Raw genomic sequence first — 22126 nt, forward strand, 5'->3', positions numbered from 1 at the left:
GGCACGGAGACAGACAAGGCAGGCACACCTGTAGGTTACAGTCTCAGGTCAAGCAGATCTTACTTCACTCCATGGTTAAGTTGCTGTTAGCTTCTCCTCTCTGTCTCAGTCTCAAGGCATAGTGTTCCAAGAAGTCATGGTATGTGCTCAGTAAGCAGTGGGCTCTTGGTGGGCAGAGGGGGCTGAGCTAGGGATGTGCTTTTTACTATTTTAATTATGATATAATGAAGAAAGTTCATGGCATGGGCAAGTTCTCACCACAGAAACAGTCAGACTGGGGGGTTTGTTGGCCCGTCATAATAAGGTCCTGAATAAGAAGGGTGTGATCTTTTTATTCTGTCCCCTTCAAGGACCTAGGACATCAATTTTCTGTTTTCTACATTCCTGTGGCTGTTTCTCCTATTGCTTTGTTCTCTGTCATATTTGGAACTTTGCTCCTGTTATTCATCAATTCCCCACTTCCATATGTATGATTCTTCTTACGCATATCATAAGTCTCACTTGGGAACCATCACATATTTTCATGAAAGGAACCACAGGGCTGACAGGACATAAGTCAACTGCTTCATGATTTCCCAAATGCAAATACATAGTGCTGCAATTAAGACAAAACATAAGAGGGGTAGTATTAGGAGAACAATAAGGTAATACTTCTCATTTAAACTCCCTGTAGTGATGGTAAGTGACCATCTGAAAAGTGTTCCGCTATCCATGTTTTCTTTCTCACTTCACTTGTTCCAGCCCTTGTGTGCTTTCCACTTCACGATGGACAGAAATCAAAGTATTTTATCCATTCTTCTGATCTTGTTTCAGTAGTTGTTGCAGCTCATGATGCTATAATAATTTTCTTACTAAAGGCCAGCAGGTCTTGAATCATCATATAATTATACTGCAATAGCTTGTAAAATGTGACAGGAGCTGAATAACTGAAATCCCACCCATCGATTTTGGTGAAATTATTAACACAAACATTAGACTAATTATCTGTATCTACAATAAGGTTATCTACAACTATGAAGCCACAAAGTGTTCTCATATAAGCACATTATTTTCGAGCATATAAAAGTACAGGTTCATGAGCTTCATCAGGATGGATTCCAAAATGACAAACACTGTTCTGGATCCAGACAAATGTCAGGGCTTTGGTGTTAGTGCACAAGTGAGTCCCTGTTCCCACGCAGTGCATGTGCTAGCACTGATGGATTGCCATTCCCCATGGGTCCATGTCCTATGCTCTGGGATTGCGTTATGATTCAGGCCTAGTGCAGTGGCTGAGTGATGGACACAGAGCCATCCTATATGGATTAGCACCAGGAGCGTGCTATTGATGGTATTATAGGTAAAACTGACTAAATGCCACCAAGGCTATAGTTCCTTTGCAAATTCAATCATTATTCCAAATTACTTTTTGAAGTTCAGTGGGTAAAAGTGCCTTCTTCACCCCCTCTTAAAATTGCTGCTTCTGCTGTTGATTCTATCCATGACTGAGCTCAGACGCAGCTAAGAGGCAAAGAACCTTCACCTTTGGTTGCTCCAAGTGCCTCTGGGATCAGCTATGAGCTCACTCATTGATTCTTTCCTGCTGAGGCAATGTGTCACATAAGAGCCATTGATTAGTTTCTAATGCTGGTAGAGAAGACCACAGAGAGTGTTGCAATTTGCTTAAATCACTTGTGGTTGTGCTCAGGTTATTTATAGGTAGCTCTGCATTTGTACAATTTAAAACTCCCAAGTCCCCGTGCTTCCAGTCACATCTCTTCTTGTTCCTTTTGGAGAAGTGGGGATTTGCTCACAGTTAGCCAAGCTAACTGTCTTGCATGGGAAGCACTTAAGAATGGTGATCACATTGATTTAAGTGTAGAAATATTAACCTGCATTATTAGTTCTATTTGTTTAAGAAACCAAGGTCAATTAAACAACACTTTTTGCTGATCTGCATTTATGATAACATGGTCCAATTTAAAAAATTTGTGGGGATTAAATTTTCTCATCCTCTTTGGCTGGACAGATGTAGGTAGTTGTTTTGATTTCAATAATACCAACCTTGAGTTTAAATGTTAGTCCCACATTATGGTGGTCCCAAAGGCATATAACAAAAACAGATTTAACCAGAGTAACATTATACCAGCAATTCCACCTTTTGTTGGCACAAAATTTCAAGTCTTTTGTGCTTCACTATGAAACATTGAAATCTTAGTGGCTTTCCCATGCATAGATCCATTGATCATTCTGCAGCCTATCAAATTTTTTCTTGGGTTTCCCCTTTCAAGAGAGGAACCTAACTATATCTATCCCAACCCTACCCGTGTTATAAATATGCTTCAGCTCCATGCATAACCAGAGTAGTGAAATTGTACACAAAAATTGTGTACTTAAATTCATGCTTAATGTGAAAGGTGATACTCAAAAAATGGTTACACTGTCAATGAGAATTCTTTTTAAAGTGCATTTTCCGCATGACTGCAGTGGAAAGCTATTGCAAACATATGAGACACTCCCTCTAAAATCAAGGGGTCCTGCGAAGGTTACCCAGAGTTAGTGTTGCCACACTAATGTCTGCATCTTTTCATCCATCCATCCATTTTACATCAAATGTAAATACCCTTGTGTTGATTAAAGATTAAATTATGATCACAGGAGATGATGATTAGTAGCATATGCAATAAATAATTTAGTTACACCTTGAATAAATAGAAGAAATTAAAATAGTGCTTCTCCTTTGAAGACAACTGTTTTTTATCTCTGGTTCCATAACTGAATGATAGCTATCTGTGAAATACTCTTAATGTTATGCTGGACAATAGCAACAATATACTTTATGGGTCTTGAAGTTGTAGGTATGGGATTTGGAAAACAGTCTGATTTTGTATGTTTTATAGCACATTTCTATTCCCCAGGCTGGCTCTATGGCAGTGAATATTGATATGAGTGTTAGGGAACAAACAGAACTTGAGTCAAAGCTGTCCATATGTCAAATGACTGACTATCCGTCCTCTCAAAGCCAAAAATAGCACAGTGCACTCTAATGTATCTATGGCTAATACATGCTCCCTATACAAAGAATATTCATGAATTCTTTAGAATTCTAATCTTTCTGCTTTTTGTTTCTGAAGAAAATCAATAACTAGTGAAAATTTGTAGGGTCTGATTCTTTATGAACAACACTTTGTATGAAGCTGAATGTTATTTAACTGTTTAAAACAGTATGTTCAGGGAGGGGGGATGTGCTTGGTGTAGAAGGGAGCTGTAGTAAATCCCTTTTGTGGCATAAATCAGGTCATACAGTGATTGCTAAGGATGGAACAGTTTATTACTATTCAACTGTTAAAAAGCCCTAGGCACTGCTCTGTGCAGTGCACATTTGGCAAGTGCAGTCCCCAGAGAGGAAGTAGGTACATTCAGTAACTCGAGTTTCTGGCAAGACCACGTCTGTAGGCAAACAGGAGTTCTGCAGCTGTGCTCAACCCATGTATCTGAGCTACATTAGCCCTCCCAGCCCAACAAATCCAGGTGTGCCCTGCATCAGTACCCGGCTCTGCGTATGCGGAGCACTGCTGCAGGGCGGTGGGGGAATGCCCAATGGCCTGCCAGAGCAGGCTGCAATGGAACGGATCTTCCAGGTACTACCTGGGTAAAACTTTCACATGTCAAAACAGGTCCAGACAAGAAGTTAGGAGGTCTAGTTTTGATAAGCTCTGCTTCATGGGTTTGCTTAATGTAGAGCAGGTACAATCTCCTCTCCTGCTATGAATCTTGCAAAGCAGGAAATTCTGGCAAGTGTTCTGTTCCATGTCCTGCTCTCAGGTGGTGTCCAGTTTATGTTTGCACCATCATTGATGACACTGTGATGGGGCTGTTGTGCCTTCTGTTGCAGGGAGTTTATTTTACTTAGTTCAAGACTTAATACTTAGCTTTCATTATTTAAATATGAATTGCCACCAAATTCAGCACATAAAGAACAAATACAGTAGGTTTGCTAGGAAAATCAAACCATTGCAGGAAGACTGTTTTCAGGCTTTTCATGGACTATCTCAAACAATGCAGGCATTCAGCAAGAAGGACATAATTTCAGGAAAGTATTTCTGCTGCTGATCTTCATTTCACCATGTTGGAGGACACAAGGTTGGTTAACATGTAGTTGTTATTAGCTGTAGCTATAATAACCCTCAAAATACTTCACAGAGATGGGAAACCGAGGGACAGTGAAAGCTGTGAAGAGATTTCAGTACATGTTGGTTGGTTCAATGTCTTTGTCAGCTTGGTAATGTCATATGTGCTGTTTGATGGCCTGAGACACACGTTCTGTTGGACTTCTCTGCAGGGAGGAGTTTCCTCTGGGGCAAGGAGGAGTGTCTACCCTTAAGCACTTGGCACTCCTAGGTTGGGTGGTGCTGGAAAGAGCTGCTTGGGAATTTGGGACTGTGCAGCTTGTCACTGGTCTAGCAGGAGTTACAGTATGTAAAGTTCAATGCACAGACCAAGGCCTGAAACTGAGACCATGGGATTCCTGACTCTTGTGTGAAACTGCAGCAGATGAAATGGCAAAGAAATTATACATCTCATAAGCTGCAAAACTGGGCAGTTGCAATAAAACAGAACTCTAGTACAAGACTTAATTTTAATAAACAAATATTAGCTGTTGTTTAAAGCCTCTGTGTGTTCCAGGATGTACTTGTCCAGCCTGTTCCTCTCTAAGTGGTATGCATAAATCTGCAAATAATTTCAAGCACAGTAACCTCTGCTGGTGTATAAGCCCCAAAAGTGGTACATACATAAGCTAAATAATTCACTGAGTTCACCTTTAATTCCAGCATAGATGACTGTATTCCTACAATGTAAAAAAATAAAAATAATAATAAAAAAAAACCCCATCAGTGGTCCAATCAGTGTCATCTGCCATACTCGTATTGTTCCTGTTGTGAGCAATTCCCATACCATGCTCCTAGGAAGGCACCTCTTGATTTGGGAAATCTTGCTGTTGTTGAGGACTCTTGTTTCCACATGTTGTCATTCCTCCTCTTCCCTCCTTGCACCTTCTCACTGCCCTTTCCTCCTCAGCCTGCACAGGACAGGTATTTGCAGCTGGTCAGGTGGCTGGAGGAATGTGCACTTTTACAGTATGTTTATGGTTCTTTTCATACATGGCCACAGATCCTACTCCTGGTCATTATGCCACTCTCACTCAATTTTAGTGAAAAACTTCTGGGTTATATTATTAGCAGAAATTTCAGTCTGACACTTCATTTATAGTGGGCTACTAATTAATTCATTCTGGAATTGAAGAGGACTATTACAGCTTTGAAGTCTGAGTATTGCTGAGTGTCCAGCTAACAGGGATTCTCCAACTCTCCAGTTGTTTGTTAAAGCAATTTTATAGAGGTCTATAACTCATATCAAGAGTAGCTTATGCAATATCAAGGGATATTAATTATTATATGTGTACAGGATTTGCCACAAGAGGTTGCTGTATGCCTACAGCTTGTTCCAGCTCTGCCTGCTGAGCTGCCCTCAGAAATACAGCTGTTTTCTGCCAAGGAGGTATATTTTAATCTGCTGGAAAAGTTTCAAAGAAAAAGAACAGACAAGTTTATGAAAACTATCTAACTTATTTGGTATTTCATGGGGGTCATGACTACCTAGGAGCTGTGAAGATACAATGGGCATAATTCCATGGTAACAAAAAGTGACTCCCTACCCTTCCTCCAGTCTCTGGGTTCCCAGCTGGAGTCAGGTACAGATGAGGCAGCACAAGAAAAGGAAGTGCAGACTGTATTGGTATTGGGTACACTGAGTATGATTTGCTCAGTTTGTAGATGCTGACATAGTATGTTTCTGAATGTGGTCACTTCAGAACAAATTTGTTGCTTCATGAGCCAGGCAACATTAGAAAGTTGGATATAGCATCCCCCAGTCAACAGTTTACGTATCAAGGGATGAAGTTTCTGAACCTGACTCTATACACAGAATAGTCCTTTTATATTTGGGGCTAACTTCTGGAGAGCAATTCAGAAGTTATAGTTATATAGAGGAATGATTAAGACTTTTGTTAAGCTATGATACAAGATGTTTTATATAATAGGTATCATTTTAGTTGCAAAATATGCATTTAGCATATACTGAAATAGAACAGTCATGAAAATGAAGATTGATATTAAAATTTAAATCTAACCTTCTACTTTCATTGATCATAACTTTCTTAAATTCCTTCTAGTCTAAATTTTTCACATTCAGTATGTTTTTTCAGAGTTAAAGAGCTTGAGCAATCTTTAAGCTACATAAGCCTGAAATATTTGTTCTTTATATGCTACAATCAAGAAATATTAAATAATGAAATGTAAGGTTATCTATTAAAAAAATAGCTGAACTTGAAAACTTTTAATTTGGTTTGTTCTGTGTATCTCAGGCGTAAAAAGTAAAACAAGTCAAAAAGACAAATTTAGACCGATTTTGCTGAAGCTGTTCGCAGGTGCCAGCCAAGGGTGACAGGCATGTTGCTTGGCCCTGGTGTGTGTGCATTTGAACTCTTCTCCAGTAAAGTCTGTTGAGGTTTCTGTAGACAGTATTTGTAAATATGTCACAAGAGCCCTCCAAATCTTTCAAAAATTCTAGCTGCTGGTTCTAAAATTGGTCTTGATGCCTTGAATTGTAATGAATAAAAAGGACAATAAAAGGGTTGAGGGGAGGTGGTAGAATGTCCTAACACTTTGCAGACCTGGGCTGTAAGGAAGTCAGGAATTTGGCAGGCAGAAGTGGCTACACTGCATGCTTCTGCTGGTTGACGTGCATATACTGTTCTAATAAGCTTACAGCTCACAAATAGGACACTTTTTTTCTTGTCTCATGCTCTGTCAGTGAGTACGTTCACAAAGGAAACTGGGAGGGAGCATAGCTGGGACAGGTGACGTGCGTAGACCAAAGGCATATTCCATACCACAGAATTTCATTCCCAGTCTCCAAACTGGGGCAGGTACCCAGAAGGGCCTATCTAGGTTTGGGAAGGGGGGTCTGGCATAATTCAGCCAATTGTGAGCAATTCCATTGTGCATCACTTGTTTTTTTCCTTTTTATTATTTACCATTATTACTGTATTTTACTTTATTTTCAATTATTAAACTGTTATTATCTCAGCATACAAGTTTTAATTTGATTCTCCTCTGCATTCCACTGGGGTGAGGGTGAAGAAAGGGGGTTGAGGGAGCAAAATCATGACAACCTGCTGCCTTAAAATCAGTAAATTGAGGATTTTCTAGCAAATTATTATGTTGCATGAGAATGAATCTGGTGTGATAAAAGCATCTACCTTGAATGGAAGCCTTTACAATTTACAAATTATCTTCCTTGAAGGCACCCTTCAAAACCAAGAATTGGAATAGTAGTTTAAGATGAGAAGCCTGAACTAACATAAACAACACTGAAGCTGAGCTGAAAAAGGGAGAAAGTCTGAGTTCTAATTTCTCTAACCCCCAGCATATATGTTAATACAATGAACATTGCTGCCATTATATTTCAGTGTGGTCTGATTCCTGTTTTCCTAAAATAAAAAAGCTACTAGAAGCTTGTGTGATAAGTGCAAGAATGAGGAGAGCCATAACCTTTGTGAGAAGGAAGAAGGAAGTGCTGAAGAATTTCAGTGGCTAGGAATGGATAAATCATCTGAACAAATGAGTGGAAGGAACAGAGGGCAGAGCAATTAAAGCAGAACAGCTGTGAGCTAAATTCTTCCCAAAAGGAAGCTGCCGATGAGAGCATAAAACTTTACATTCCTGGTATCAGAAGCATTGCTCTACTGAGACAAATAGGGAAGCACTAGAATTGATTGTGAGTTTTCCTGTGAAGCAGCAGGACCTAAATCCAGTTGACTATAAATACGATTTCAAAACTTTTGGGTTCATAACTAGAGGAAGAGAGTGCGAGCACTGGACCTGCTTAGGAATAGTTCCCACAACAGTAGAGTCATAGCTCAGTTTCTTGTCTCAGATTCTAGAGACAAAGACAAAATCATAAAATGCTGCCCAAACTTTGACATTTCCTCTGAGAAGGAAAATTCCCTTACTTCCAGATATAGGCCTCATCACACTGGCAAAATGTAGGGAAAAGAATGTGATTAAGAGAATTCTTCACTGGAGAAAAGACACTGTGTGCTGCTGGCTGAGATGCACACAGCATCCTCCCCTTGTTTTGGAAGTAATCTTCAGCTACCAAGCTGCTGAAGTGATGGTGAAAGAAGAGTAATGTCACTAATTGCTGTTGCTCTTGTCACCCTGAGGGCTTTGTCTCCAGTTCCTCTGCTCTTCTGACACCAAACAAGGCAGTTATGGCCAGTGTTCTGCAGGGAATGTGCTGCTTGTCTATCAGCCTGTCACTTCTTTCTGAACACATACATGGATTGTCCTGTGCCCCTTACAGATGCATTGGAAGACATTTTGTGAAATGCTTGCATATGAAAATGTTCTGGAATACTCTGGCACTGTAATTCTGCAGTTACATTCAGATTTAGTTTTCATGACAAATTACATATGAAAATCAATGAGTTTGCACAGGAAACAGCAAATCCTTATTTATCCATTTATAAATGTAATTTGGATTGTCCCTATATTTTCCTTTTTTGGTGTGAGGAGGATTAATTTTTGTATTTAATTATGTGAAATTGCAGAGGTTGTGTGTAGCAAGGCTAAGCACTTTGGCCTCTATGCAGGGAATAGCTGCAGTATTAGATACTTGGGGTGGAAGAAGCAAGCAGCTTCAGGTTGGGAGAGAAAAACATGTCAGCTGAGTGTTCCTGCTGATATTTTTGATTGATGTGTTCATAACAATGGCATGCAGATCACCACTGCTAAACCTATGTTATACTTAACATAGTTAATACTTAAAACTACCAGGCACTTCAGTGCTAAGCCCATTGATGTAACACAGTTATCTATCTACATGTGACATTCCCAGACAGAGATAATGCTCTTTGGGTACTTTTGTACAGCTCATTGGGGTTACTGTGGGTGCCCCAGAGTAAAATTACCAGTACCTCGGGATTTTTCTCATAAGCTGCCATCTGAGCTGTCTTTTTGAAGAGCTAAATATTTTAACGTTCTTGCTGCCTGGCATAATCTTCAGCCTTCCAATGGGTTTTGTGGATGTCGTCTGCAGTCTCTCATTCTTCAGTATCTTGAGAAATATGGATGGATAGACTGGGAATGGTGTTCACTGCTGTATGCAGAGATAATGCCACCTCTACACGTGCTTGCTGATCCCTCCTTTGTACAGGTAAAGAACCCACTGGCTTCTTTGGGGGCAGCAGCATTAATGTTGTGTGACTTTGCCACGGCAACCCCAAGCCCTTTCTTGGTGCTGTTTTCCAGGACACAGTTTGGTTTTTTTTCTGTGTTCTGGACAGGATCACACTCCTTGTTCTTACACCTGGCGTTTCTAATCTGGCTGTCTGAAATGCCTTGCATGGTCCGTTTCAGAAAGGAACTTGGATCAGTCTGAGATCTTCACAGACTCATAGAATGGGTCCGTTTGAAAGCGACCACGATGGGTCATCTGGTCCAATCTCCCTGCTCAAGCAGGGTCCTCCCAGAGCACATGGTACAGGATTGTATCCAGACGGTTCTTGAATACAACCACCTGTGGAGAGAGACTCCACAACCCCTCTGGGCAATCTGTTCCAGATCTGTCGTTATTATTTATAGTATTTCTATTATTTATATTCTACTCATCTTTTGCCGTGCCTAGCTTTCATAAGCTCCGATGCGATTACTTTCATATTCCTGATGGAAGACTGCTTTGGTGGAAGTGGATGGCCTCCAGTGCGGGGCTCGGGGCAGGAGCCCCCAGCCCCGAGCTGCGCGTGTGGGCTCTCAGGAGCGGGGTTCAGCCGGGCAGAGTGCACGGATGGCGGGGCGCTCCGAGCAGCACACGGGCCCGGCCCGGGCTCTGCGGGGCTCTACGGCCGATGCTCGCGGAGCGGGGACCTCGGCCCGGCCGACAGGGCAGTGCCGTGCTCGGTCTCACCCCGCGCTGCAGCCCGGCCCCGCTCCGCCCCGGCCCGTCCCGCGGGGGGCGGGCGCTGCCGCCGCCCCTCCCGTGAGCTCATCCCGCCGACGCGCCTGCCCAGCCCGGAGGAGCCCGGAGCAGCCCGGGCTGGGCCGCGCGCGGAGCCCGAGGCGAGGGGCTGGGCCCGCCGCTGGGTGAGACCTCCCTGCCTCTTCCTCTCCTTCCCTCCTCCGCCCCGCGCCCCGCTGGGCCGGGGGCTGCGCGGGGTCGGCCGGTGTGGAGCCGCCGGTAAAACTTTCTGACGGAGGAGCGTGTGTGGGCATGTCGGGCAGGCACGGGCCGGGGCCGGGGCCGGAGCAGGGGCAGGGGCAGGGCCCGGGGCAGGGCGCGGCCCGGGGCCAGCGCGGGTGGCCCACGGCCCGTGAGTGGCCCGGGGTGGCCGGGGCCGGGGCCGGGCCGGGCCGGGGGAGGCGCTGCCCGGGCGGGGCCCGGCGGGATTTCCGCCTCCCCGGCCCGCACTGTCACGTTTCGGTGACTGGGGCGGTTTTCATGCCTTTACCGGTAGAGATTTGGGGCGAAAAAAACCCAAACAATGCTGCTTGCTGGAAAACTTGGTTTCTTGGTGGTGTTTGGTTTTGGTATTAGAAAGCAAGGAAGGGCCGCTGAGAAGAGACATGGCCCGGGCCGAGCCGGGGTGCGGGCTCGGCCTTGCGCGGCCAGAGGCGGGGTTGGGGTGCGCGACACGTGCGGGTCTATGGGCAGCGACCTTGTTTTGACGGCTGGAACAGAAGGGCCTGCCCTGGAGGTCATCAGTGTTCTGCTGGGGTCTCAGGCATAAAATAATAAAACGATAACTTGATTCGGTTTTAATATTTGAGTTACTGCTAGTGTATAGTAACAGTGTGTTGTAAAGCTTCCTGATTTTTCAGTACTTGTTTGCCATAGCCTCATAATGCATATTGTTGAATAGGGGACTGGGTCCCGAAATAGTGTTTTAAGAAATAGAATGTGACTGGAGACATCTTTCTGTGAGGGTGAGCTCCGGGGGATAGAAGGAGGTTTAGATGGGCTTGAGTGTGATGCAGAATGTGGTCCCTGCTCTGCAGCCCCCCGGGCCAGGGTGGCCTGCTCTGCCTCACACGGTGGTTTCTGACGGAGCCAGTGCTGCTGCACCATTTGGAAAGCCAGCAGCTGAGGATGTGGGAGGTTTACTTTGGGCTTCCGTGACTGCTGGGTGTAAAAACAGTTGGCAAGAGGTTCATTCCCTGGTCTGGAGGATTTTAAATGTTTTTCTCATCCAGCCTACTTCAGAATTTTGCAGGATTATTCAGTATATGCAGAAGTCCTATGTTACCTCATATTTTTGATAGCTGTTGCTTAAAAATAGCTTGATACTTTAAAATTGAAAATACCAGGGAATAAGGGAATTAAGTGTGGTACCTTAGATCCTAGAAAATTTCCTCCCACTATTGTTTAATATACAGTGGCCAAAAATGAACTTTTCCCATTTGTTCTGAACTACTGTTTAAGTAGTAAACAAGTAGCTGTGTAATTGAAAAATGGTAATATAGTATCAAATGGTGTTAGTGAGCAAGGTAAACACAAGTACTGTTTCTTTTTACTTCTGCTCGGGTAGTGTATTCAGAGCTTCATTTATGTGAATGCTCTGAATTGCTGGTTGCCTTGCTTTGTCAGTGTAACTAACCATTGGCATGTCCAAATGGTGATGAATTATATCTGCTTTAGAGCCAAAACATATTTGGTTCATGGCCAGAGTTGCTCTGCTTCCCATAAGAGTCTGTAGGAAAAAGACATTTTATGTGTATGACCACAGTCCTGAAGTTGATGCCATGGCAACTCTGTGATCTGAATTATATGTTGGAAGGCAGCTGAGCAGTCTTAGCAGAGGTGTTTGTTTTCCTTAAGCTGAACTCTCATCAAGATTAAACCTTTCTTTGAAGGTGAAAGATAATTTAGCAAGCTTTCAAACTCTTGTGAGTATAAGAACATCAGCCTGATCTGTAAGTTATTTGTAATGGCACCCATAAATATCTGTAAATTGTAGTTTATATCCATGATTTTAAAATTAAGGTTTATCTGCAGAGATGCTGTTTTGACTAAAAAGTGGTATTCCACGCTCTGTCAGGAGCTAGATCTTCATGTTCTCCAGAAAAATAGAGAAAGGTCAGCTTTAGGTTTTGTATGTGGGAAAGTCTGAGAAATCTGGGTTAGTTCATGTCTTTTGGTTGCTTTCAGCTCCCAAGACTTGATGTGGAGGTTGGAGAGTTTTTTTATCACAAAGCTGTGGTAGCGGAGAAAAAAATCTCAGCATATGCCCTGAACGAATGTATAAGGTCTAATTTCTTAACAATATAGGAATATTGTATTATTATATGTATATATATACATATAATATATAATATATATATTATATATATACACAATATGTTTCTGTATAGGAAACACCACTGTTAGAAAACTGACTTTTGAATGTTGAAGGCATAGTGTAACACCAGACTGAAGAAACCCCAGGAGCCTCTGAAAACCTCAGAAACCTCTGAAACATTACATGATCCTCACTGCATTTGGTTTTGTGTTTAACTTTAGTTTGATAAGTTCCTCTTTTTTTTTCTTTTTTTTTTTTTTTTTAATAAGTTTGTTTTTGTGGAGCCTTAACCTCTCTGGTCTTATCATGAAGGGAAGTAAATAAAGGGATCAGTTGCTCATTAATGCAGAATATCTATTGTGTGGTCTAATGTTAATATATCTGTTTGCTCTGCTGTCTCCTGCTAGCCTTTCCTTTTAAAATTCATTGTTTAGCATGACTGAATTAATCCTTCAGTATTCATTGTACTTGAGAAGTTCTGTAAAGCTATTTCAGCATGCTTAATTGACTAGATTATTTTTCTAAGCATAAAACTTTAGAGCTCAGGGGATGATCTGTATGCTGTTTTGGGGCCCTCCACAGGCATGTTGGAGTCTCCTGTGCTGTCCATTTCCTCACTGAGGGGTAGGAGGGTCTGAACTTGAGCACAGGTTTTCTTTCACTCAGTTTGTGCTTCAGTCAAACAAGGTGCTTTTGGTTTCCTTTCATAGCTAAAATGTGCTCTTGCTCCCGCTCCCTGTCTTTCAGCTTCATAAACCTTTGGAGGTTTATCCAGCATAGTGATTTCAGATTTCTGTGCTGTGTAGGTGATACATCACTGTGTAGGTTTTTTTCATCCGTCATTGCCACTCTTGCTTCTTGAAGTATATGCATTCTAGTTCATGTTCATGGAATTACTTTAATTTCTGAAAGTCCCGTTTCTCTTCCTGTGTTTCTGGAATTTTTGTTTTTGCTCCCCCTTGTGAAGGTACTTTGTTTCTAGAATATTCAGTGTTGCAATAGCTTAGCTTCAGTGCTTGGTCTCCTGTTCCTGAGGGATGTTCATTAGAGTGTGGGAGCAAAGGGCCACGCAGCTGTACCTGTGAGAGTTATTTCTCTGCTGCATGACTTGGGAGCGCTGCTGGGATGTGGGCTTTGTTTCCTGAAGTAGTATCACCAATTTAGTATTTCGCATATTTTTTTCCTCTCTATCTGGAATACTGATTTCTAATGAGGGTGCCAGTTTGAAAGCAGAAGTTCCACTGGCTTTTGGAGTGAACAGCTGTGCAGATCAGCCAGTTTGGCAGATATGAGGTGCCTCGCTGGTGTCTTGTCCCATGGGACAAGTCCTTGGGTGCTGGCAGAGAATGGTTTGCTCTCAGCCTCATGGGTGATGTAACCCCTCAGCCTGTGATTCTTGCTGGGCTGCAGAAGTGGTGTTCAGTGATGGCAGCAGAGAGTTCTGTCACAGCTCTTACAGAAATTTAAATGCCTCAAATCAAGAGCTGTCTTTAGAGTCTTGATGCTGTTGAAGTTGGTGGCACTGCTCGCTGAATTATGCCTATCTGACATGCCTATATTTTTTCTGTAAATACTCTGTGCCAACAGCTGCAGGGGTTATGGTTTCCAGTGCTGGTGAGGTGACTGACTTGGTGAGGCACACTTTGTGAAGCACTTCTCAGGCACTTTTGCAGTCTGAATGGCCAAAATAATTTTGGGAATGCAGCCGGTCTTGAAGTCATCTAGCTCATCCTCATGTACATTAGGGAATTCAGCTGTATCTAAATGTGTAGGAAATTGGAAAACTACATGCAGCTTAGAGTTCTAGTGATCTTAAATACTGTAACTACATAATAAATATATACAATGGATAAAATATATACAAAGTTACAGATCTATGTTTTGAATATCTGAGTGTTTTTTCTGAGCTGCCCTTAATTCATGGTGATGCAAGTTAGAACTTTTGAATTATCATTAAAGACAAATTTCCTCCATGTTTTAGATTTCTATAACTCAGGGTGGTGTTAAAAGAGAAAAAAAACTCCACAGCCTACAGTAGACCTGTTTGCACTCATTTTGCTCTGCAGCAGAATTTCCCCTGAATAGTGAACCAAGTGTTAGTGGAATTTATCACCTTTTTGTTTTTCATAAAAGATGCCTAGTATCAGAATTAGCCCATGAAGGAGGGGTCCCAGATGCCAGTGGTGCACATCCTGCCTGGCACCGAGGTGTCACAGCTGTCGGGGCCCAGGGTGGTCCCGAGGGCTGCTCAGCACAAGCCAGAGGTACACAGGACGTGTATGGCAGGCAGGAGTCTCACTGTTGATGTTCCTTGTTCCTAAGCTGTTTCTTATCTTCCTACCTGCATGTGCCTGCATCTAGCTCAGACAAATCTGTAATTAAAATATTCAGGAATTAGCATGTTTGCAGCAAACCTGAAGACGTTGTAAGGAGCCTTTTTGTCTTGGTGCAGGCTGTGGTGAGTGCTGTCACTGCGATGGGCTGGCACCTTGGCCATGGTGGAGCCTCTGCCTGCCCTGTGGAGCTCTCTAGCTGCTGCTGTCACCTGTGCCTCAGAGCCCTCAAAGTGCATTTTCAGAAATGTGCAGGATGAGAGGGTGAGGGGCTGCTGCTTGTTTGCTGCATATTTCATATATTTCATAATTAACTGCTTTAAGACCAAAGGGTTCTGTAAAACATTTTCTGCACTACACTGAAGTTGTGTATATGTTGTAGGTTGTTTTTTTATGTTGTTTCTTTTTGTTAGTGGGGTTTTTTTTGTTTATTGTTTGGGAGTTTTTTGCCTTTTTTTTTTTTTTTTTTTAAGGCTCGATCTTAGTCTTGCTTAAATTTAGCTCCACCAGGAGAGAAGCTGGAACTTGTTAGCACACAGGAAACGCCCTGACAGGAGGTTTTTGATGTGTGTTTGTTTGTGTGAAAATCTGAACTCTGTGGCTCCACGATGTAGTCAGGCCTGGGGACCTTTGGGTAGGTCACAATGGTTTTACATATTTAAATACTGTGTTAGGTTGTGATGGAATTTCACTACGTTAAGTATTAAATATGTCTTAACTTGTCAAAAGCTGGTAGTTTTAAGTTAAAACCAAACAACTCTTAAAACAGCAGAGGTGTTTAATTGCTGAAAAGGCAGCTCAGATTTTATCTGCTTCAGCTTTGTTTTATCTGGAAAAGTACTAGAATTTGTGTAGTGTAAAGATTGTGCTTTTTTCAGTCATTCACAATTAATCTAATCCATTTCTATCTTAGCAGATGTCCCTTTCTCAGGATCTACATTTCTGACCATATTTTAACAATTAAGTATTTGAACAATATCCAAGTAAGAGTAAACAGAAGCACAATATGACCTTTGCTTTTTGAAATTTAAATGAGGTGGAAGTTGGTAGAGACTTTAATGTGTGGGTTGGGTTTGATTCTTTTTCTGTGCTGTGTGGGGTTTTTTGTTGCTTGGGTTTTTTTGTTGTTGCTTTTGAACAAGAATGATAAAACACAAAATATTCTTAGTGTGAGTTTTAGAGGGAGACTGGTTTTGTATTTTACACCAGAAATGCCTTTTAGTTCAGTTGATTATTTAGTTAATATGCTTCAAGGTCTGTTTTGCACTGGGCTAAATACCACTGAGGTGAAGGGATTTTTTTTGTATTAGTAATGACTGGGTTCCTGGATTTTTCTAGAAAATTTTCCAGCAATTGAAAGTTTGAAGAGGAATATTGCTACCACAAAGTATAAGCATGGTAATATAAAATTTTCAGCACTTCCCAACTACTGACACAGAATATTTGTGCTCGTGCAAAAATTACTTTAAAAAGTTAGGAGACAATATGACAAGACATGAAGGGAAAACTTTGCTTTACTCTCAGATAAATTATTATTTTTGGCAAAGGCAGAATGGAGTATAAGAACGTTGTGTCTTCTAGCATCATGTACTGATCTGTTGTGCAGTTTCAGAATTCAGTGGTACTGATATATTCAAAACTCTAGGAATACAGAGCTCTGGTATGTATGTTTTTGTTTATTTATTTTCTGTCTAAGCCATTGTTTGTGCCACTGTAGTATGTCACCACATGTTTTCTATGAGTTTGCAATAAGTCACCCAGTGATTGATAGCAGCAGCTTATAAAGTGTTTTACACTCATTTTGAAGTGCTGGGCATAGTTTGAAAGTCTGAGGGATAACAGATTTACTGTTAGGCTTTTTCACTGACCAGAAATGTTGCACTTTGTCCTTAATAGACAATACAGAAAGGCGAACTAAAGTGGCATTAAATGATTTTGTTCTGCTGGAGTTCAAAGCTCTGTAAAAGTCTGCGCCAGAGGAATGCCGAATGGCATGTCAGAGAGGACTTTTTTCTCTGTTTGCTGCTCCCATGCCTGTGCAGAAGGTTCCCCCAAGGCTCTTGCACTCTGTGTGCAGTGTGTGCCAACAGAACTGCCTTTGGTCTGTGGAGATCTGGGCTTCTCCAGAAAGCTTCTTTTGTACGTCCCAGGGTTCTGCCCCACTGCATCTGAGGAATCTCACGCTGTCCCTCAATCTGGTAGGAACAAGTTTATTTTCTACCTGTTTTCATCATCTCTGCTAATAGGAAAAACAGGTGCTTTTCTTCTCAAGCGAGCCTTGACTGAGCTTCCTTTCTTCAATTCTCAGTCTTCCCCAGGAGAAAAATTGAATTTTGTTTCTTTGCAGTTTTTCTTCTGTTGGCAGGATTTTGAGCTGAGTGAGTTCTTGTTGGTGTTGCATCTCTTCTCTTTGTATATCAGTGTGCTCGACTCATGGGACGTACAGCAGGCTTGTAGGCATCTCAGGAGCAGGTAGTGTATATAGTGTCTTGGCAAACTTGTAAAGATTTACACAGACTTAAGATTTTAATGAATAATTACTTTTTTTTAAGTATAAAAATTTGTATTCCACTAGTAGTCAAATTCTGGTTGTGAGGATTTAAATTTATTTATTTTGGACACTTGCCTACGGAAGGAATGCTTTCTGGCGTCTGAGTTAGAAGCTTTAGTGGTGCTTGGTTATTTAATTACTGAAAACAACAGGACAACTGTAAAATTTTAATAAATGTGGTCTTGCCGGGTATTTCATATTTTTGGCAAGAGCATGTAGGATCTTGTCTACACCAGGGAGTTACTGCAGGATGGGGGAGGATGTGAATGTGAGGCACTTCCCCCTTGTATGGACAAGCCTTTAATTTTTCTTGAGTGAACTTTGGGATGCTCTGGGTATTCCATGTTCTTGTTCTTAATTTGAGCTCTGCAGTGGCTGACAAAGAGTTACACCTAAAGCCTGTCTGAAAGTGTCTAGTTCATGTGCATGATCTGCCTTCTTTGGGGTCTGTGTGTGTAGAGCCCACACATGCCAGGCTGGGGCTGGGGGAGGCCGTGTGAGTGATCCCAGTGGGGCAGGTGCCACCTGTCAGGAACGTGCAAACAGCTGATATTAGTGCTGTAACAAGGTCTTTCATTTCTTAAAATGAAAAGTGCTTCAAGGGAAAAGGAGTTGGGAAAACATGGATGTTAGAGTGTTTCCCTGTAGTGGAAACACTACTGCAGAAGAATGCCTGAGTCCAGTCCATAGAATAACACAAGCAGGTAATTAAAAATGGAAGGTTTACATTTCACAGGAGACAGAAAAAGGCAGCATCCCAGGATCTGCAGTGGAAAGCAGGGAGAGTAAGATTTTTGTTTTGCCTCATTTCCAATCAGGAAACAGCCAAGCTAATCTAACCGTTGTGATTCAGGGGAGTGGCTTTTCTTCCTTCTGTAGCTGCTATGAGATCCTTCTTTTTTCCTATGTCATCTCCTCTGTAAGCACAGAGAAGGTGGGTCACATCTGGCACACTGCAGCAGGAGCACGGGGCTGACCCCACTGGCCGTCTTGTAAAGGCTCCATGGACCTTGAGAAAACGGGGCTTTGCTCCTCCTAGGTGGAATGGAAATAAGATTGATCCCCTTCCTGCAGGCTGCTGTGAGCTGGCATATGTTCTGAGATGCTCTGAGGTTGAAGAGGCAGTATATATATAGATACCAAACATACTTTCTGGATTATGTGACTTAAATTTCTGTTCTTTAGGCATCCTCAAAAATGCTAATGTTTAGTTCCAAAGTTTGCAAATTTATTTTGTCTACAAAGATATATACCCTTTATTTTTGTGTGTGTGTAGTTGTGCAATTGTGCTAGTGTGCCCTGGACAGTCCAGTATGTTTGAGCTTTGTGTTCCTTGTGTTCCTGCTCCCATATTTTAGGGTCACTTAGCACTTGCTTTTCTGTTATTTTTTTTAGGAGGAGGAGGGTTGCTGGAGGTACTGTCACGTTACATTAACTGTTACTAACTGTCTAGTCCAAAACCAGCGCAGGGGCCCATTTAGACAGTAATGTTCTCTGAAGGAAGTAATTTTGCTTTGCATTTTTGATAGAGGTTTCCAAGATTTTCTTGTGTGACTTGCCCTGACCAAGGGGCTGGACCAGATGACTTCCAGAGGTCCTTACCAACCTCAGCCATTCTGTGACTCTGCCCTAATGAAAGAAGTCTTAATGAGTCCTAATATTTCCTTTCTGTCACTTTGGATATCGCAAGCTGTTGTTGCACACACCACTCTACCTCTAGTAACTAAAGGTAACAATAGTTATCCCAAGAAAGAAAACATCAACAACAATTTGACATCACAGTAGTATATTTTATAAGCCACATGAAAATCTTCAAAAGTGTTTACTTAGTAATAAATATGTTCATCTCTGCCTATGAAGCAGGGAGTAAGTACTATGTTGTTTGTGTACAGATGATGGATGGAGCTCTGCATTTGATTTATAGAAAAAGTGAGTGGCTGTGATTCCCAGACATTCCCAGATCAGATATTTTATAATTAGGGTTTATACAAAACATACTGTCCCAGAATTTGTAAGGGTAGCTGACATGGGGGAGAAAAGATTGACACCAAATACAGGTGCATGTTCTGGTCCATGTTTAAACAGAGATCTGTAGTGTTAGGAGAAAGTTATTAGTAAAACAGGAAGAAAATTCCATGAAAAAGTAGAGAGTAGTAAAATCCTGAAAATACCTGATAAGAAGGATGAAAAATATAGGAGATTTGGAACTAGATATGATAAGGAGCTAAAACGAATAGACTTCCTTTCATTCAAGGAAGTACAGCTGTCTGTATTAGTCGATGTTTCTTTAAAAAAATAGAAATCTCAGGCATACTAGATTCATTGAAAACCTGCAAAGTAGCTGTGATGATGAAAAAAAGTCACCTCTTGTGTCCTGGGCATAATACTGACCTGGTCTGGGGTTTTGTTTGGATTCATTTGCTTACATTTTGTTCTGTAAGAACTGAAGAAAGGGAAAACTCTAGAAAATGTAGATGGCTTGTAGTCTGTGTTCTCTGGAGGGTCCCAGAAGAATGGGAATAAAATATAGAATAAAAAGTCTAAAACACTTCTGCTGTGGTCAGATATTTTTCATACAAGAAAAAGCTGTGAACAGATAATATTTTCAGGTTGTGTTGACAGCTGCTGCTTTTCTTTCCCAGTGCAGCCAAACAGGTGATTCCACTGTGATTCTCCATCTGCATGAGGGTTGGTTCAAGCAAGGGCTTTTGATCCTTGGAGTGAGTAGTTCTGGCTTGTGAGGGCTCTCCATCTGCTTTCAGTGAAGATCAGTGTCCTCAGTGCTTCAGGGTAGTAACAAGTAGCTGGGGAGCAGTAATCTCTGAAATGGTGATAAAGAGTCATTTTTGCAGTGTCTGGCACCTGCCCAAGATTTCTGGACAGCAGTCAAGTGAAGCAACCAGCTTTTCCCCTGAGTTGGCAGCCCTCAGGGACACTGGCCAAAATAATCAGCAGTTTGGTAAGAGTAACGTAGCAGAAAACTGGGTGATTGCAGGGCAGAATAGTTACATCTATGGCATCTGGGAAATGAAATCTAGATCCAGACTGGTGGGAAAAAAACTACTGCAAAAGCACATTCTTACAGCTAACATGATAATGAGGCTTTTCTCACACTTCCTCGTCTTTCACCTCTTACTGTATTTTAATAGTGCTTCAGGGCATAATTCCACTTCAGAAGTGAACAGCAAACTGGAAACCTTGCTGTTGTTCCGCAGTTTCCTTTTAAAATGCTGCATAGTTTTCACTGGGTCAGATGAGAGGGAGAAAATGTGGAGTATTTCATAGGCAAGTTTAATAATAACTAGATGATTGAGTGAAGAGCAAATGACGCTAATGTACTACAGCTTGTCAGTTTTGTATCTATATTTGTACCTGTATTGATCTTTCTGCATAAGAAACATCTACAAAGGGTAAAGACCATAATTGTTTACAGTATTATATAAAAATATTTCATTAATAACATTAGTGGGTCTGGCTAAATATAGCCTGTTGGAAACATTATTTATGCCACTTTCTACTTGGATTTAGGGACAAATGGTCAGGAACAGACCTCTCCAGTATTATGCTTTATCATTTTCATTCATGCATTTGAATTATCATAACACAAATATATCTCACTGGAAGTTGTATCTTTAAAAAAAATAAAAACACTCTTCAAATGTCTGTTCATTCATGAATTAGTAGTCTCATATCTGGGGATATGCCCTCTGTTTATTACAAAATGCTAGGTATTGATGGCCCAAAATGTAGTCATTTTAAAGGATTTTTTTGTTTTTACTCTCTTGATTTGTTATATGAGTAATACCTTGCTCCTTTAAGTATTGTTTTTTGCAGTATAATCCTCTTGTTTGAAATCTGAAGTTCAGCTAAAGGATTTTGAATTTACCAGCAAAGGGAATTGTTGGAACTTTTCTGTGCGACACATAGAATGACACGCCGAATGTGTTTGTAGGCAGTGAAAGCAGTTCTGACTAAATGAAGTTTTCTTTTGAAGCTGAGGATTTTGGGATTGAAATGTTTAAATCTTTGGATTCAAAAATGCAAAATACACTTTAAAAATACAGCTTATTTGAAGTATGTGTTTATTAAGTCTCATCCTGAAAGATGGCAAATCCATAAGTACTTCTGTGCAGACAGTAGACTAAGATGTTCTCCCCTTTATTTCTTTGCAAAAAAGTGCTAACTGCTTTTCAGGATCTAAATATGGAAGCTTGAACACAGCTGTGGGTAGTAATGTAAAGAGTGTAAATGTCAGGAGTTCATGGGCATTAGCTCAGGTGCTCACCTGCCATGTGGGATTAGTTTATTTGACCTCTGCAGTGGTGATGAACTCCTGTGGGTAGACTTTTGAAAATAACCCTCTCGGAAGGGTAAGGGAGGTGGAACAAGAGCTGTGAATCATCTTGTTCCTGATGCTGGCATCTTCAGTAGCAGCTTTACATTGAAAACATTCCCATGCAAGGAAGTTGCTGAGTTTTAAGGATAGAGTTGCAGGCTGGGTGAAAATGTGGAGGGATTTTTCCATCTCTGGTTTTCAGGTAATGAAGTACTTAGTTTATAAAGGTTGAGAAATGAACTGCAGCATGTGCCTGTGCTCCTGACTCTTTCCATGTGCCTAAGACTTGTGTTTTATAAAGCTGACAATATTTTGGACTTGTTCATAAAAAAGCTGATCATTATAAATTCTTGGATCAAGGGTCTTTCTGCCCATTCCCTTCATGCTCTGAGCAGGAAGCAGTTGTATGGAATGTCTTCTGCATCTGAAGACAAACAGTTGAACTGGTGGGAGGACAGCATGTTTGAAAATGCTCTTGGTGTCAGTTGGGAATCCACCCTTGTCAGCAGCTGACAGGGTCTTTAATTCAA

The 22126-nt window shown here is 41.5% G+C and overlaps 1 protein-coding gene across 27 annotated transcripts in view; it reads left to right on the top strand.

Annotated features, from left to right (window-relative positions):
* The first annotated feature begins 3294 nt into the window (after positions 1-3294).
* Positions 3295-22126, top strand: part of TANC1 (tetratricopeptide repeat, ankyrin repeat and coiled-coil containing 1) — a 67127-nt gene continuing 48295 nt past the window's right edge. For 4 of the 27 annotated variants that reach the window (XM_086896522.1, XM_086896526.1, XM_086896529.1 and 1 more), the window contains exon 1: positions 10069-10184. Coding sequence is in view for 2 of the 27 variants with exons in the window: in XM_086896508.1 (XP_086752634.1) it covers positions 9768-10278 (511 nt within the window). In the remaining 25 variants the exon portion in view is untranslated. Of the gene's footprint in view, positions 10323-22126 lie in introns of all 27 variants that reach the window. The other 23 variants (XM_086896504.1, XM_086896506.1, XM_086896507.1 and 20 more) reach the window with 16 other exon arrangements.

Source organism: Cyanistes caeruleus, chromosome 7, assembly GCF_971803275.1.
Source record: "Cyanistes caeruleus chromosome 7, bCyaCae1.hap1.1, whole genome shotgun sequence".
NCBI classification, from domain to species: domain Eukaryota; kingdom Metazoa; phylum Chordata; class Aves; order Passeriformes; family Paridae; genus Cyanistes; species Cyanistes caeruleus.